At 32.7% G+C, this 13,665-nt stretch overlaps 3 protein-coding genes across 4 annotated transcripts; 1 reads left to right on the forward strand and 2 right to left on the reverse strand.

Annotated features, from left to right (window-relative positions):
- Positions 1 to 594: 594 nt before the first annotated feature.
- On the forward strand, positions 595 to 4,394 carry LOC123897461 (26S proteasome regulatory subunit 10B homolog A). The gene is made up of 10 exons (XM_045948114.1): positions 595 to 839; positions 1,460 to 1,579; positions 1,844 to 1,980; positions 2,133 to 2,294; positions 2,680 to 2,766; positions 2,854 to 2,940; positions 3,028 to 3,165; positions 3,560 to 3,751; positions 3,829 to 3,927; positions 4,018 to 4,394. The coding sequence occupies exons 1-10, from the start codon at positions 740 to 742 to the stop codon at positions 4,090 to 4,092; spliced, it is 1,197 nt and encodes a 398-aa protein (XP_045804070.1). The 5' UTR covers positions 595 to 739; the 3' UTR covers positions 4,093 to 4,394.
- Positions 4,395 to 5,364: 970 nt separating this feature from the next.
- LOC123898621 lies at positions 5,365 to 8,626 on the reverse strand. 2 transcript variants are annotated; one of them, XM_045949629.1, is made up of 5 exons: positions 8,343 to 8,626; positions 7,497 to 7,534; positions 7,016 to 7,351; positions 6,517 to 6,548; positions 5,365 to 6,425 (listed from the first exon to the last, which is right to left on the reverse strand). In XM_045949629.1, exons 3-5 carry the CDS (start codon positions 7,344 to 7,346, stop codon positions 5,487 to 5,489), a joined length of 1,302 nt encoding a protein of 433 aa, XP_045805585.1. In that variant the 5' UTR covers positions 7,347 to 7,351; positions 7,497 to 7,534; positions 8,343 to 8,626; the 3' UTR covers positions 5,365 to 5,486. The 2 variants fall into 2 exon arrangements, with proteins under 2 accessions (XP_045805585.1, XP_045805586.1); XM_045949630.1 differs by having other exon boundaries at positions 7,621 to 8,352.
- A 1,451-nt stretch (positions 8,627 to 10,077) lies between these two features.
- LOC123898528 (mitogen-activated protein kinase homolog NTF3-like) lies at positions 10,078 to 11,589 on the reverse strand. Its single transcript, XM_045949511.1, has 2 exons — positions 11,167 to 11,589; positions 10,078 to 10,773 (listed from the first exon to the last, which is right to left on the reverse strand). Exons 1-2 carry the CDS (start codon positions 11,587 to 11,589, stop codon positions 10,078 to 10,080), a joined length of 1,119 nt encoding a protein of 372 aa, XP_045805467.1.
- Positions 11,590 to 13,665: the final 2,076 nt, after the last annotated feature.

Consider the following 13,665-nt stretch of genomic DNA (forward strand, 5'->3'; position numbering starts at 1 on the left):
TTTAATTGTAATAACGATAACGATTTACTACCTTTAATGTATGAAATTATTATTGTATTATTAGATGTAAAATTGTAAATTATGTCCCAATGGAAAATTTGCAACAATTTTTTAAGCCATGTCAAACTTTTACTTGGAAACTTTATTTTTTTTACGCAACTTGGAACCTCTTTAAAATTGACTTATTTAAATTTACTTACCATATATAAATTTTGTGAAACTGTTTAAAACTTACGAACATAATTTTTTTTATATAGCTTATAAAAATAATTTTGCGTCAAAGAAAATAATTTATGACATCATGAACTTTTTAAATTTATTTTCATAAATTATTTCTTATAATTTATAAAAAAAAGTTCATAATATATATAAATTTCAAAGACTTAAGGGGAGTTTGTTTTTCTATAGTCGGTCCTTAGTTTTTTTTATATTCCTTATCTTATAAAAAAAAAAAAAAATCGGATACTATATAAATAACGTATCTTTATTTTTCTTTAAAAAAAAAAACTATCTTTATTTATTTTTTTACATAAAAAAACTCACACATATCTTTTTTTTACTTAAAAACTCACATATCTTTTTTTTTTTTGTTGATAAATTAAATAACTTGTTTATCGAAACAGAGCAACATAATAAGCTTTCATAGTCCACAAACCACTCTATTCTTTCTTCACTTCACCGTTCGATTCGATTCTCTGCGACCTAACTTCACCTCTTCCAACTTTCCGATTTCGTAACCATGACGGACACAGAAGATGCCGTACGACGCCGTAATGCTGTCGCCGAATATCGGAAGAAACTTCTTCAACACAAGGAATTGGAATCCAGAGTTCGATCCGGTTTGTCTCTTTTTTTTCTTTCATCGATTTTCCCCCTTTCAATTTTTGCTTATTCTCCAAATTCACAGTATTAGGGTTTGTGATTTTTGATTTTTTTTAGTTATTGATTTGATTGGCATCGGAAAACCCTATCAATTTCTTAAATTAGGTTTTTTTAGTCTTTGTTGATTAAAAACAAGGTTTTTTTAGTCTTCCTGAGAAAAAAAAATCCGTTTTTTCGTTGAGAATCTGACCTAGGAGAATTGTGCTTTTGAAGATTTTACATGTATATCGTGAAATTAGGGTAAGATTATTAATTGGATCTATTGTTAAAATTAGTTTGATATCTCATTTAGATTCTTCTGATGAATCAAGTAAATTCCCATTCCCTGTTAAGTAATTGAATCTTAATACAATTCTTAATCAAAGACATGGGGGCATAACAATCTGTTTTTAGGATGCTCAGTTTCTATTCAAATATGGAAACTTTTGCCAGCTCCTTCTTTAGCTTATGCTTTTACAATAGGGAACAGTTTCATTGAGTTACACTTCTTTCTTTCTTTCTTTCTTTTTCGTGTGATGTTGGACTTTAATATTTATGGATGAGATTAGCGACTTTGGTTTCAAATCTGAAATTGCAGTGAGGGAGAATTTGCGAGCTGCAAAGAAAGAGTTCAACAAAACAGAAGATGATTTGAAGTCTCTTCAAAGCGTCGGGCAGATAATTGGAGAAGTTCTCAGGCCACTTGACAATGAACGATGTAATTGTTCTTTCCCTTTTCATATTATTATTTAAAGTTAAATAATATTTCATGATATCTTGTCCTCCAACTTCATTCTTATTATCTCTATATCTATATTTAGGTTGTTTCTTTTGATAATTTTTGTTACCCACAAGTTTTGATATGATAAACCTGGATTGTTTGCACGAAGATCTTTTGCCCTCGATCAATTTTTTTTTCCTTACGAAATATAAAACATGTCTATCTCAATGATTCTAAAATCCTTTTTTCTTCTTATTTTAGTGATTGTTAAAGCAAGCAGCGGTCCTAGATATGTGGTTGGTTGCCGCAGTAAAGTCGATAAGGAAAAGCTCACTTCAGGGACTAGAGTGGTTCTTGATATGACAACACTAACCATAATGCGCGCTCTTCCTCGTGAAGTATGCTATCAGAATTTATTCTCTTCCTGTTTTTATTTGATGAAATGTGTTTGTGCCTTTTTAGGCTCTCTAATTTGGTTTTCTTTTTTCTAAAAATCATGGGTGCTTTTCCGTGATTATATGTCTCTAACTTCTATCAATTGGGTTGCCAGGTTGATCCAGTTGTGTACAATATGCTGCATGAAGATCCTGGTAATATTAGTTACTCTGCTGTTGGTGGTTTATCTGATCAGATCAGGGAATTGAGAGAATCAATTGAATTACCTCTAATGAATCCCGAGCTCTTTCTTAGAGTTGGGATTAAACCTCCCAAGGTAATCAATTTTTCACTGCACTTTCTAGTATCTGACCTGTATCAATGTGAATGTATGTTTTTAGCAATGCAGTGCTCTGAATCTCTACTTTTTTGGTGGATGTGTATTTTGCATGAAGAAACATTTTTTGTTTTTACCTTTATTTACAACAATTCCACATTTTTTGTTCTATCCTTGATTTCAAAGATTTGTATAGGAATTTGTATTGTTTTTCATCATTTGCCGTAAAATCCTTGAAGGCAATCGACATTGATAATAATATGGAATTTTATTTAGTGGACGCAAAAAGCATAAATAGAAAATGTTCTTGCAAACCAGGCAGACCCTTATATAGACATACTTTTAACTATTACATTTGACACTTCTTCTAATCCTTGTTTTTCAGGGTGTTCTCCTTTATGGTCCTCCCGGTACAGGTAAAACATTGTTAGCTAGGGCTATTGCCAGCAATATTGATGCTAACTTCCTAAAGGTCAGATTGCATATCTTCTATCAATTCTGTTTTTTTTAATGTCCCTTCACTGCAATATGTATTTACCTTCCCTTTTCTCTAATATAGGTTGTTTCAAGTGCCATAATTGATAAGTACATTGGAGAAAGTGCCAGATTAATTAGAGAGATGTTTGGGTATGCACGTGATCACCAGGTAAAATCCTTGTGTTTAGTTGTTTGTCTTCCTATAGGTTTATTTAATCAGATTGAAAGAAGTTCTGAATTTCCACTGTTTGCTTAGCCCTGCATCATTTTTATGGATGAGATCGACGCCATTGGTGGTCGCCGTTTCAGTGAGGGAACAAGTGCAGATCGTGAGATTCAGAGAACGTTAATGGAGCTGCTTAACCAACTTGATGGTTTTGATCAACTTGGAAAGGTATATTTTATTTTTCTACTCCGTTTGACGTGATTTAAAAAATAACCACCAAGTTTGTCTTTTGAAAATAACTACAAGTCTACAGTACAATTAAATTTCACATCGTATACTTTCAGATGGTGACTTGCACTTATTCGTGCATTTTTTTTTTTTGTCTTTGAACAATCAAAGATGCATTTGCTGTCGATAATGTTAAGTGACTTTTGTGCTCAGCTTTTACCAAACAAATGAGTTGCTAATTCATGACCCTTTTCTTCATTATATTATTATGTACCACAAATGACTATGATGTCGTCTTATTCCTATGGCTATGGTGATTGATGTTTTTGATCAAATGACAGTTCTGCTAAACTATTGATGGTTGAGTGATAATGATTTTGCCCTGCTATTGCAGGTTAAAATGATCATGGCAACAAACCGACCTGATGTACTTGATCCTGCTCTTCTACGTCCTGGGAGATTGGATAGAAAGATAGAAATTCCATTGCCAAATGAACAATCAAGGATGGAAATTCTTAAAATCCATGCTGCTGGAATTGCTAAGCATGGTGAAATAGACTATGAAGCAGTTGTGAAGCTTGCAGAGGTAAGTCCAGGTGGCTTGGATTACTTTAACTGACATTTGGTAAATGTATAATGTATTATCTGTTGCAAAATTGCCAGGGTTTTAATGGAGCTGATCTCCGCAATGTGTGCACTGAAGCTGGAATGTCAGCAATTCGTGCAGAGCGTGACTATGTGATCCATGAAGATTTTATGAAGGTGAGTTCTTTGTTCAGGAAGCAAGTTTTCCTTTGTTTTGCTTTCTCTAGGAAGGGTTTTGCTCACTGTATCTCTTTATTTGGGTTCCAGGCTGTTAGGAAATTGAACGAGGCAAAGAAACTTGAATCTAGCGCACACTACAATGCTGATTTTGGAAAAGAATAAAATCTATTGCAAAATTCTCAGAGCCATGGATATTTATGGCAGTGCATGTTTTGAGCCGGAAATACCTCGTACAAGTTTGTCAAATCATTGAGTTAAACATTATGGCTGCCACCTGAGCAATGGCATGTACTCCGGTTCTAATTTTAATATGAGAACTTGTCGAACGGTAAAGGGGTGTTTAATTGAATATTTGTTCGAACTGGATTGTATTGCTTGTGTTTCTTCTGTTTTTTATTGTAGAAGTTTGATTATACTAGTGATGCTAGTTTTACATTAATTATTTAATTTAATAGAGTTTACAATGTCTTCTTGTTTTTAGAATTTAGAATTTCTATTTAGTTGATTGTTTGAGAAAAGGAATATACATCAAGTAATAACTAGCTCTAGTTCTAAAAAAAATTCATATTAAACCTTTTAATCTTGTTTTTGCCAACGTTAAAATTAATTCTTGAAAAATTCTGGTTCATGAAAAGCTTTTTCCAACAAGAACAGCGGATATAAGGACCAAACAATAAAGATGAAAAATCAACTTTTTTAAATAAAACAAAATTATGAACTCTATAACATGTAAAAAAATAATTAGACTAAAGAGTAGATTACATGAGCCAAAATTATTTAAACGGACTAATAATCTCTAGAATACAGAAAAACTCCTATAAACGCAAAGGCATGTAGAAAAATAAGCAATTGTCATAATTTGAGACTAGCTAAGTTGTGTGTCGGTTGGATGGTAGTATCAAAATACAGGTCAACTCAGCATCACTAAATACATCCAGTTGTGATGTCTTTTGGCATGTTTACAAATTTACAATAATTCCCCAAAGCATATATTTACATGATTATCATCTTAATCACTTATATTACCCACTTCCAAAATACTACACATTTTGAGTTTATAGCTTATACCAACTTATAAGTTTATATAACAAAAAAGCTCTCATTTGGTAATATTTTTTTCTCAAGAGCTTAGAGTCAGCTACTGATAATCATATTGTTGAGTTCATGTATATTTTTCACTTTCTAGCTTATCTAGTCTACAATAAGGATACACAACATAACCATCTCGGTATCTTAATAGTCTGTTTTACACTTCCAGGAAATTATTGAATCTCCAGAACAGATAGTATAACGCAAGCGTGATTCTAATGTAGTAAAAAGTAACTACATAGGTGAAGCATTTTAAAATACCATACAAGATACATGCGTATTTGTTTCCTTTGCCTTCACTCATTCATCGGCGACATCAAAATATCATGATGCAAGTAAAAAATATAATGAAAATAAATCTATAATTATTAGTGAAGCTAGTCAACATAGTAATAGTAAATCCTAACTTGCTGGTGTTACAAATATAATTAGAGAGCTGCAGCAACTACAGCTATGGCTAAGGAATCTCAATCTTTCCGATATCTCGCCCAAAAACCCTTCTTCCTGGCAGAATCATTCTCAGACAGGGATCGATTCCACTTTGATCCCAGTGAAAAATGCCTCTTCAAGAAGGGTTTTCTTAATGAACTCCTTGAACTGGAGCTAGCCTCCAATTTCGAAACTATGTTTTTTTGACGATCATAAACATCTAATCCACCATCAAAGTAGCTATCAACTACACGGTTTCGGGCTATCTTGTAGTTCTTGGCCTTCATTTCTGATTCTGCCCTAAGACTTTTTCTGGACAACATTGACAAGTGCTTCTCTCCAACCATGCAAATTGGACAAGCTGGATCATAACTATCTGCTTCGGATGTCATGGTCTCCAAGCATTCCGCATGATATGCATGACCACAGACCAATACAGCAACAACCGAGAGGTCGTTGTTGGAAATAAATTTCTGGCTGCTCCATGCAGTTTTCTCAGTCAATAGCTTGGCACAGGCCCCACAAGATTGTAAATCCATGGAGGGAGAATATGAGAACCTACTACTAGTTCCACTTATCTTGTGTCGACCTGAACCAAAATGCTCGCTATCAAACGACCACCTCTCCTTTTGAGATGAGGCCACCAGTTCAGAAAAGGTGCGCATAGACCAGCCATCAGATGACCCACATTGGGATCCAGTTATCATTTCATTGCTGCAAGTGGACAGTACAAATGATGGCCTTCCCTCAGAAATTGAGTTGTCAGGTGATTTCAGATTCAGGATTCGACTATCAGAAATTTGTCTCAAAAGTGGGTGTCCTGGAGATCGATGAGCCCATCTAGATGGTGTTGAACTAGGAAGATTGTGATGATTAAGATTACGACTTATAGGTGTTGAGAAAGAAGAAGGTATCGAGAAAGAAATATTCGGTATTGAAGATTCTGCGATATCTGGTGATTCTGTCGGATTCTTCACCTAATGATAAACATAATAAGAGATGGGTTAGAGCTCCATATTGGGAAACTATTGTAATCAATTTCAGCAGTACATAAGAATAAAAACTCACCGCTGTAGAACAATTACTTGACATGGATAGATCTGCAACAAGCAAAAAGAGGAAGAAGGAAGATAAATCAATGTCTAAACAGAAAGGGAAAAAAAAATCATGTTTTAATAGAACATCATCATTTTAATCCAGGAAACTGTATATATGATCATTCAAGCCATGAGCTAAGATTGGAAAATCATGTTTTTCATTTTTTTTTTTTGAAGAAAACAGATCTAAAACGAGCAATGATAAAGGAGCTCTAATCCCTTATATTGGTTTTTGAGTGGACATCCATCAATGAAAATGAAGAACAAGGGGCCTATTAATGGTCAAGCCACCCTTAGACTAATCCTTTGCCGCCTTGTGACATAGAGGGTGAAGTTACTATAACAAGTCTAAAAAGCCAGAATAATGTCTAGACACTACTTCATATTCACATTAACGAGTACAGTGACAGATACACAACAGGATAATGTGTCAGTACATTCAACAAAAGGATAATGAAGTTAACATTTACCTGAAGATAGATTCATCCGACTTGCACCTAATTGCTCATGAATAGGGGACTTCTGAGACATAGGTGTTACAGAATTCTCCATGGTGCTTCCCACATCTGATAAATTACCTCTGTCAGAACTTAACGACCCCTTTAACTCCATGCTGACACTTCTGCTAACTCTATGAGGCGTGCGAAAGGAAAGATCATCAATTTCACTAGCGACACGGCTCCATCTATCCCATTGAAAACTCAATGATGGTGAACATACGGGGTTTCTGTGAAAACTTTCACTTCCAGTTCTATTGGGAATAGTTTGATCCTTTGCAGCAACACAACAAACTGATCCCATGATAACTGCTTACATACACAACAGTCAATCTAATTTGCACATACAAAGACTCAGTACGAAGTACTGTATAGGTAACTAAAAACTGCTGAAATGAAGAAAACACATTAAATCATATACCAGCAAAAATACAGTATAAAAATCAAAACCCACCTGAATGTTCCAACGAGAAAACTTAATTGTACCTTCGACTGAAAAATAAACAAAAAGAGAGTTGATTAAATTCAGATTACTACTATGTTTAAAAACCATCCAGAGAGCAATAAAAGAAACATACTCTATTATCTCATTTATATCCAACCAAATAACTAGTTCGTGTTATCAATGATCAAGTGTCACAACACTTTCTAAAATTTGGGTTGGGCCTAACTGAACTCTATAAAACCGACTTATAGGTTGAAGGATGCCTTCCACTTGCATTTCCAGGCCCCATCAAATTAATGTGAAACTTTCAACAATAATCAACCATTAAAAAGCACTTCTGGTTCTACTACATGAGTGACCTAACGATTACAAAGCAAATATCAAGACCTTCCTCTCATCCTGAATTTGTAGCCATGGTAGTTGAATGTTTACACAAACCCAGTTGAAAGCACAGCACAGAAATATGCTCAAGACCCACTACAAAATATTACTAGCTTCTGGCTCATTCTCATCACAAATCCATGAAACATTCAATCAAAACTAAAAAAAATAAAAAAATCTTTTTTTTCCTCAATAAATCATAAAAAAAAGAAGTAAATTTTAATAAAAATACAGAAAAGGGATGCAAAATCATCCAGCAATGAATAAAAGGAAACAGTATTATTGACATTAAGACATGTAAGAATAATTATTGAAAAGAAATAATTAAAAAAAGGACAAGTTAGGGTTTTAAAGCATTGGAAAGACAAGTTCATTAAAGATAAAAGCTAAAAATAGAAAAAGAATAATAATAAAAAAAAATAAAAGATGATTGATACATGAAGCAGTGAGAATCAAAGAAGCAGAAAGTGTTACCTGTTGAATTGAAAATAAAATGGACAAAGTTTGATTTTTTGAGAGAAAAATGAGGAAATTATTTGGAAGTGGTCATGTTTTGTGTAAGTCTTGTTCTTTCTTTCTTTGTTCTTCTTCGTTTTGACGCAGGTCATGCGCGAATACAATGTTGTTTTATGTACTAACGTCGTTTGTTTGGACTTATTGACTTTTGGTGTAACCGTTATAACGGAGTTAGGTTACAATAGTGGAAACTGAAAAGGGGAATGAAGCTGAAATATCAAGTCCCCATTCATAAATGTACTACGCATACATCAAGGCCGACACGACATCTAAAACAAAACTATTTTTCTTTTATTTTTTTATTACTATTAAAGTGTTTGAATATTTTTTTAAAAATGGAGATGATCATAACTCGTTACTGGAGTAAGAATTTTATTTGTTTGTCTTTTATTGACCTTAAAACAAGAGTTGATAAAAAAATATGAGGGTTTTCAAAGTATAAATTAAATGGAAATCAAATTTAGTAGCGTCGTCCTTTTTTTTTTGAAAATAATAAGCCATTTTCTTCAAGTTAAGAGCAACATTAATTTCTTTCTAGTTAGAGCATCTCCAATAAGGATATCTAAGGGTGTGATTGGTTGAGAGAAGAAATTGTGAAGAGAAAAATAAGTGAGAGAGAATATAAGAAGAGAGAAAAATGTGAGAAATATAGTAGATTTGATGTGTTGATTGATATAAGAGAGAAAAAAAAGAAATAGAGAAGAAAGAAGTCTTGTTTATTTATGAAAATACAAGAATGCCCTTATATTTAAAAGTTAATAACAAAATTAATTTCATTTTAATTTTAAATCATTAATTAATTTTTTAAAACATACAATTTACGTGTTATCAATTAACTAATATTTTAAGTTTTATTAAATGATTTAAGATGATTAATTTAATTATTAATCAGGTTTTATTATTTTAAATTTTAAATCACTAATGTTATTATTTTCAAATTATATATATGAACATTTTTTAGTTTGTTGTAGTTACCAAAGCAAGGGCATTTTGGGAAAAAAAACTCAAAAATAGAGCTTCTTCTCTATTTCTTCGCAAGATTGGAGAGAAAAGAAAACATGTGGGCCCCACTCTATTCTGGTCTCTCTCCCCTATTTCTATTGCGTGTCAATGAAGAGAAAAATTGCATTTCTCCTCTTACTCTTTCTTCCCTTACTCTCTCTTTGCTAATTCTCTTCAACCAAACAAAGGTTAAGAGAGTTGCATAGACTAATGATACGATACCTTAATTTTTTTATCATTGGAGTTCCATGACGTGGCATAGAGAGTACCAAAATTGATGATACTGGTACCTTATTTAAGGTACTGGTATCATCAATTTAATGTTATTATTATTTTTAATTTTGGTATATAAATCCAATTTAATAGATTCCATATATGTCAAAACATTATCGTTTGTCATTAATGTATGATACTCAAAAAGTGATATCACCATTGGAGTAAAATATGTACGAATTGCATAAATATTACATGGCATTATATGGACCATTTGTTAGTAATGTATGATACCCAAAGTGGTATCACCATTGGAGATGCTCTTACAAATCATATACTACTCAATAGCATATAAGAGTCCTGCTATTTATTCAAAGCAAACAAAGAGACCTGCATGGGCCATTTCTCCATTTTTTTCTTTTTCAAAAAATATTAGACACTATTGGGACTAACAAAAAGAACCCCGAAGAAAACAATATTAAGAGCATAACTCTCCATTTGCAATAACAGATTCAGGATGGTAATGAACCATTTCCTTCCACATCAACTCCCTTATTACCTCTTCCCCTAGATCATCATTGATGTCAAGATCAATTGGAACGATGGCAGGAGGGTCACAATTAGGATCATAGAGAGAAGCCATGAATGGGTGTTGAAGCGCTTCTGCGACACCAATCCTCTTTGTGGGATCAAAAACAAGCATTTTTGCTAATAGATCAATTGCCAATGGATGTGCATTGGGGTAAAGTTTAGAAAAGGAGGTTCCGGGAGAATATGAAAGTGATTTAATGTACCCTTTTGCCCTGGGATTATCAATAAATTCAATATCCTCATCCCTTTGACTACCAAGGATATTGATAATAAGTTTTAGTTGGTTAAGGCTCTCTAAACCGGGGAAAATGGGTTTTCGTCCAAGAAGTTCGGCAAGGATGCATCCCATTGACCATATATCAATAGATGTCCCATAGTTATCACAACAAAGTAGGAGTTCTGGTGCCCTATACCACCTAGTGACAACATACTCTGTCATGAATTGGTTCTTGCTACAATTGGTGCGTGCTAACCCAAAATCACATATTTTTAGGTCACAATTTGCATTAATTAGAAGATTCCCAGGTTTCAAGTCACGATGAAGAATGTTAGCTGAGTGAAGATATTTCAAGCCCCGAAGCAACTGCAACAAATAACTTTTGATTGGTAAATCTAATAACCATTTAAGAACCACAAATGATTGTAGTTTATAAATTCAAATATGCACTACAAATTTGCTGCTAGAAGGCTAAACGAGCAGTAGGGTAAAATCCAATATGCAACAAAAATACAATTATTTCAAAGCATGGTATGTGAACTTTTGCCACATTGAATCAGATTTCACCAAATACCTTGGCCAAGATTATCACAAACTAATAAATGAGTTACCCAAGTGTGGTTCCTATAGTGTTAACTCGAAAATAATAAACACACATTGCATACATGGATAACAATATGAAAACCATAATGTGAATGATAGGAAAAATTACATATTTTATGTAATATAATACTATGTTATCATAAAAATAATTCATACCTGAAAGAGGAAATATTGGATGTGATCATTAGACAATGATTGAGAAGACTTAATAATCTGATGTAAATCAGTGTCCATGAGTTCATAAACAAGATAAACATCTTTAAAACTATTCTTATGAATGGGCATCATGATGTCTTTTAAAACAATAACATTCCCATGGTGAAGATGTCGAAGAAGTTTTAGTTCACGCAAAGTTCTAATTGCATCAACGCGATTCTGAAACGCGTTCTGTATCTTCTTGATGGCAACTTTCTCGTTGGTTTCTTTATTGACAGAAGAACAAACAACCCCATACGTTCCTCGACCAATTGGCTTAATCGGCACATATTTTGTATCAATCTCAAAAAGGGTTTGCCAAATGGAAAAATAGTGCTTCCCTTCTGCTCTAATCCCATTTGGTGGCTCAACCGGAGTCGCCATTCCCTACAAATCAACAACAGCAACAAAGAATATCATTCACAATCATATAGTTTTAATTTATGTGTTAAGTGCAATGTGAAAGAGAAACATTAGTGTTGTTAATACATAATTAACATAAATCATTATTACAAAAGAAAAAAACTACATAATTTATGTATTAAGTCATGTGACAAATTTTTCTCAGCGATCAATCGATTCGAACATGAAACAAAGAAATATTTTTTATTATTTGGATTTTGTCTCAATGGATATTTGGATTAGATATATGTATGTATCTCTCTCTTCTTCTTTGAATACACAAAAGAGAACAAACAAAGGCACATACACGCCCGCGTTTTCCTGCGATAGCTGAACCTAGCCTCTTTCTATCCTATGAATTAGTATTTTTTTTATTTTCTGTTTGTATTTTGCATCATTTTTTTTATACTTCTTCTTATCTTCACTACTATGCTATTTTAATCGATAAATAAATAAAGTAGTTTATATAAAATAATTATTGGTACGGATTTTCAGTGTTTTACACATGTACCTAATAATTTCACATTAAAATGCCACATTTTTTTTTTAAAAAAAGTTTATAGATTTTTTCTTAAAATATCTCCACAAATATTTATATGACATAATTTGATTTGATGCATGTATAATTTTTTTTTATAATATCGGTGTATACAAATTAAATCCATAATTATTTAATGATTTATACAAAAAAACATTATTTAATGCAATAATGATTATAAATTGTTTAGTTTTTTTGACGCATTATAATTTGTTTGTTGAACTAATTGGTTTTGGTAAAATCTATTAATAATACTAGTTTAGAGTCGGACATTGTAGGTTGATGTACCAGACAAATGGATGTGGCATCATGATCCTGATACAGGGTACTCAGTTCAAGGAGCCCACGAGGATGTCATTTGGAACAAGACTGTCTCGCTCATGGTATCCCTATTTTCTTGAAGACTGTTGAATAATAGATTACCATCAAAGGGCAATTTGGTGCGACGTGGAACAATTCTCCATGATTCGTTATTGTGTACATGTGGTTACGAAGTCGCTGAAACCTCCAATCACTTGTTTTTAGATAGAATTGGTACGGAGTAATATTTTAAGTTGGTTAGGTGTCTTTAGTCCTTTAGCCAATGTTGTTGGGGATCATGCTTTGCAATTTTGCAATTTCTATGTTTTTGCTAAGGATGCCCTATTCGGTTTAGGAACGAGTTGGTTGGCATGTTGTTGAAAGAACTTTCGGCAAGTATGTTTCAAATATCGTATCCACAGGGACTAGTGTGATATCAATTGTAAATACACAAATTCCATGATTCTAAGTGCGGGTTTGTTTTGATTTGGTTTCGTAACATAAAATTGCGATAAAAGTGCGTAATAAACTTTTGAGGTAAAAACTTGTTAGAATTGGATTTCATCAAATCATTCACATGTATCAGTTAACTATTGATATATATATATCATTTACTAATCAATATCGTTACGTATTACTCGTTGATCATATCCGTGTCCGGAATATGTCTTGAAATCTATTGTATCTATTAACTTTCCGATGTCTCGAATCATTAATCGATAAAATAGCATTAAGCTCTAATACTTTAAGTGACTATTAAATCTCAAAATCTATGTCTAAACTTTGAACTTTAACAAGTGATTATCCTACCTTTGATTCAAATAACATATGTCTATATCATTTAAATCTTTTAATAAAAGCATGAAAACAAGGACATCACTAATATTGATTGATAAATAAAACACATATAGCAAAATTAAACTAGATTCATGATCATAATTCAATTACATCCAACCCCAACAAAAGAGATTTAGCTATGAATAGCCATGATAAACTTACAAAAGAGTGAAGATGAGAAGGATTGAAAGACCATAGGGCTTGATTTCTCAAGTTGTGTGGAATCCACCTTCAAAACCTTACTAAACAGGATCTATCTATGAAAATCGTATTTTTCTATCTGATATTAGCTAACTATATATTTTACAAAATGATCTAAAATGCTATTTATAGACTTCTGAAATGGGCCTGTTCGCTAAGCGAATCCTTGTTCGCTAAGCGAA

This window comes from Trifolium pratense, linkage group LG7, assembly GCF_020283565.1.
Source record: "Trifolium pratense cultivar HEN17-A07 linkage group LG7, ARS_RC_1.1, whole genome shotgun sequence".
NCBI lineage: Eukaryota > Viridiplantae > Streptophyta > Magnoliopsida > Fabales > Fabaceae > Trifolium > Trifolium pratense.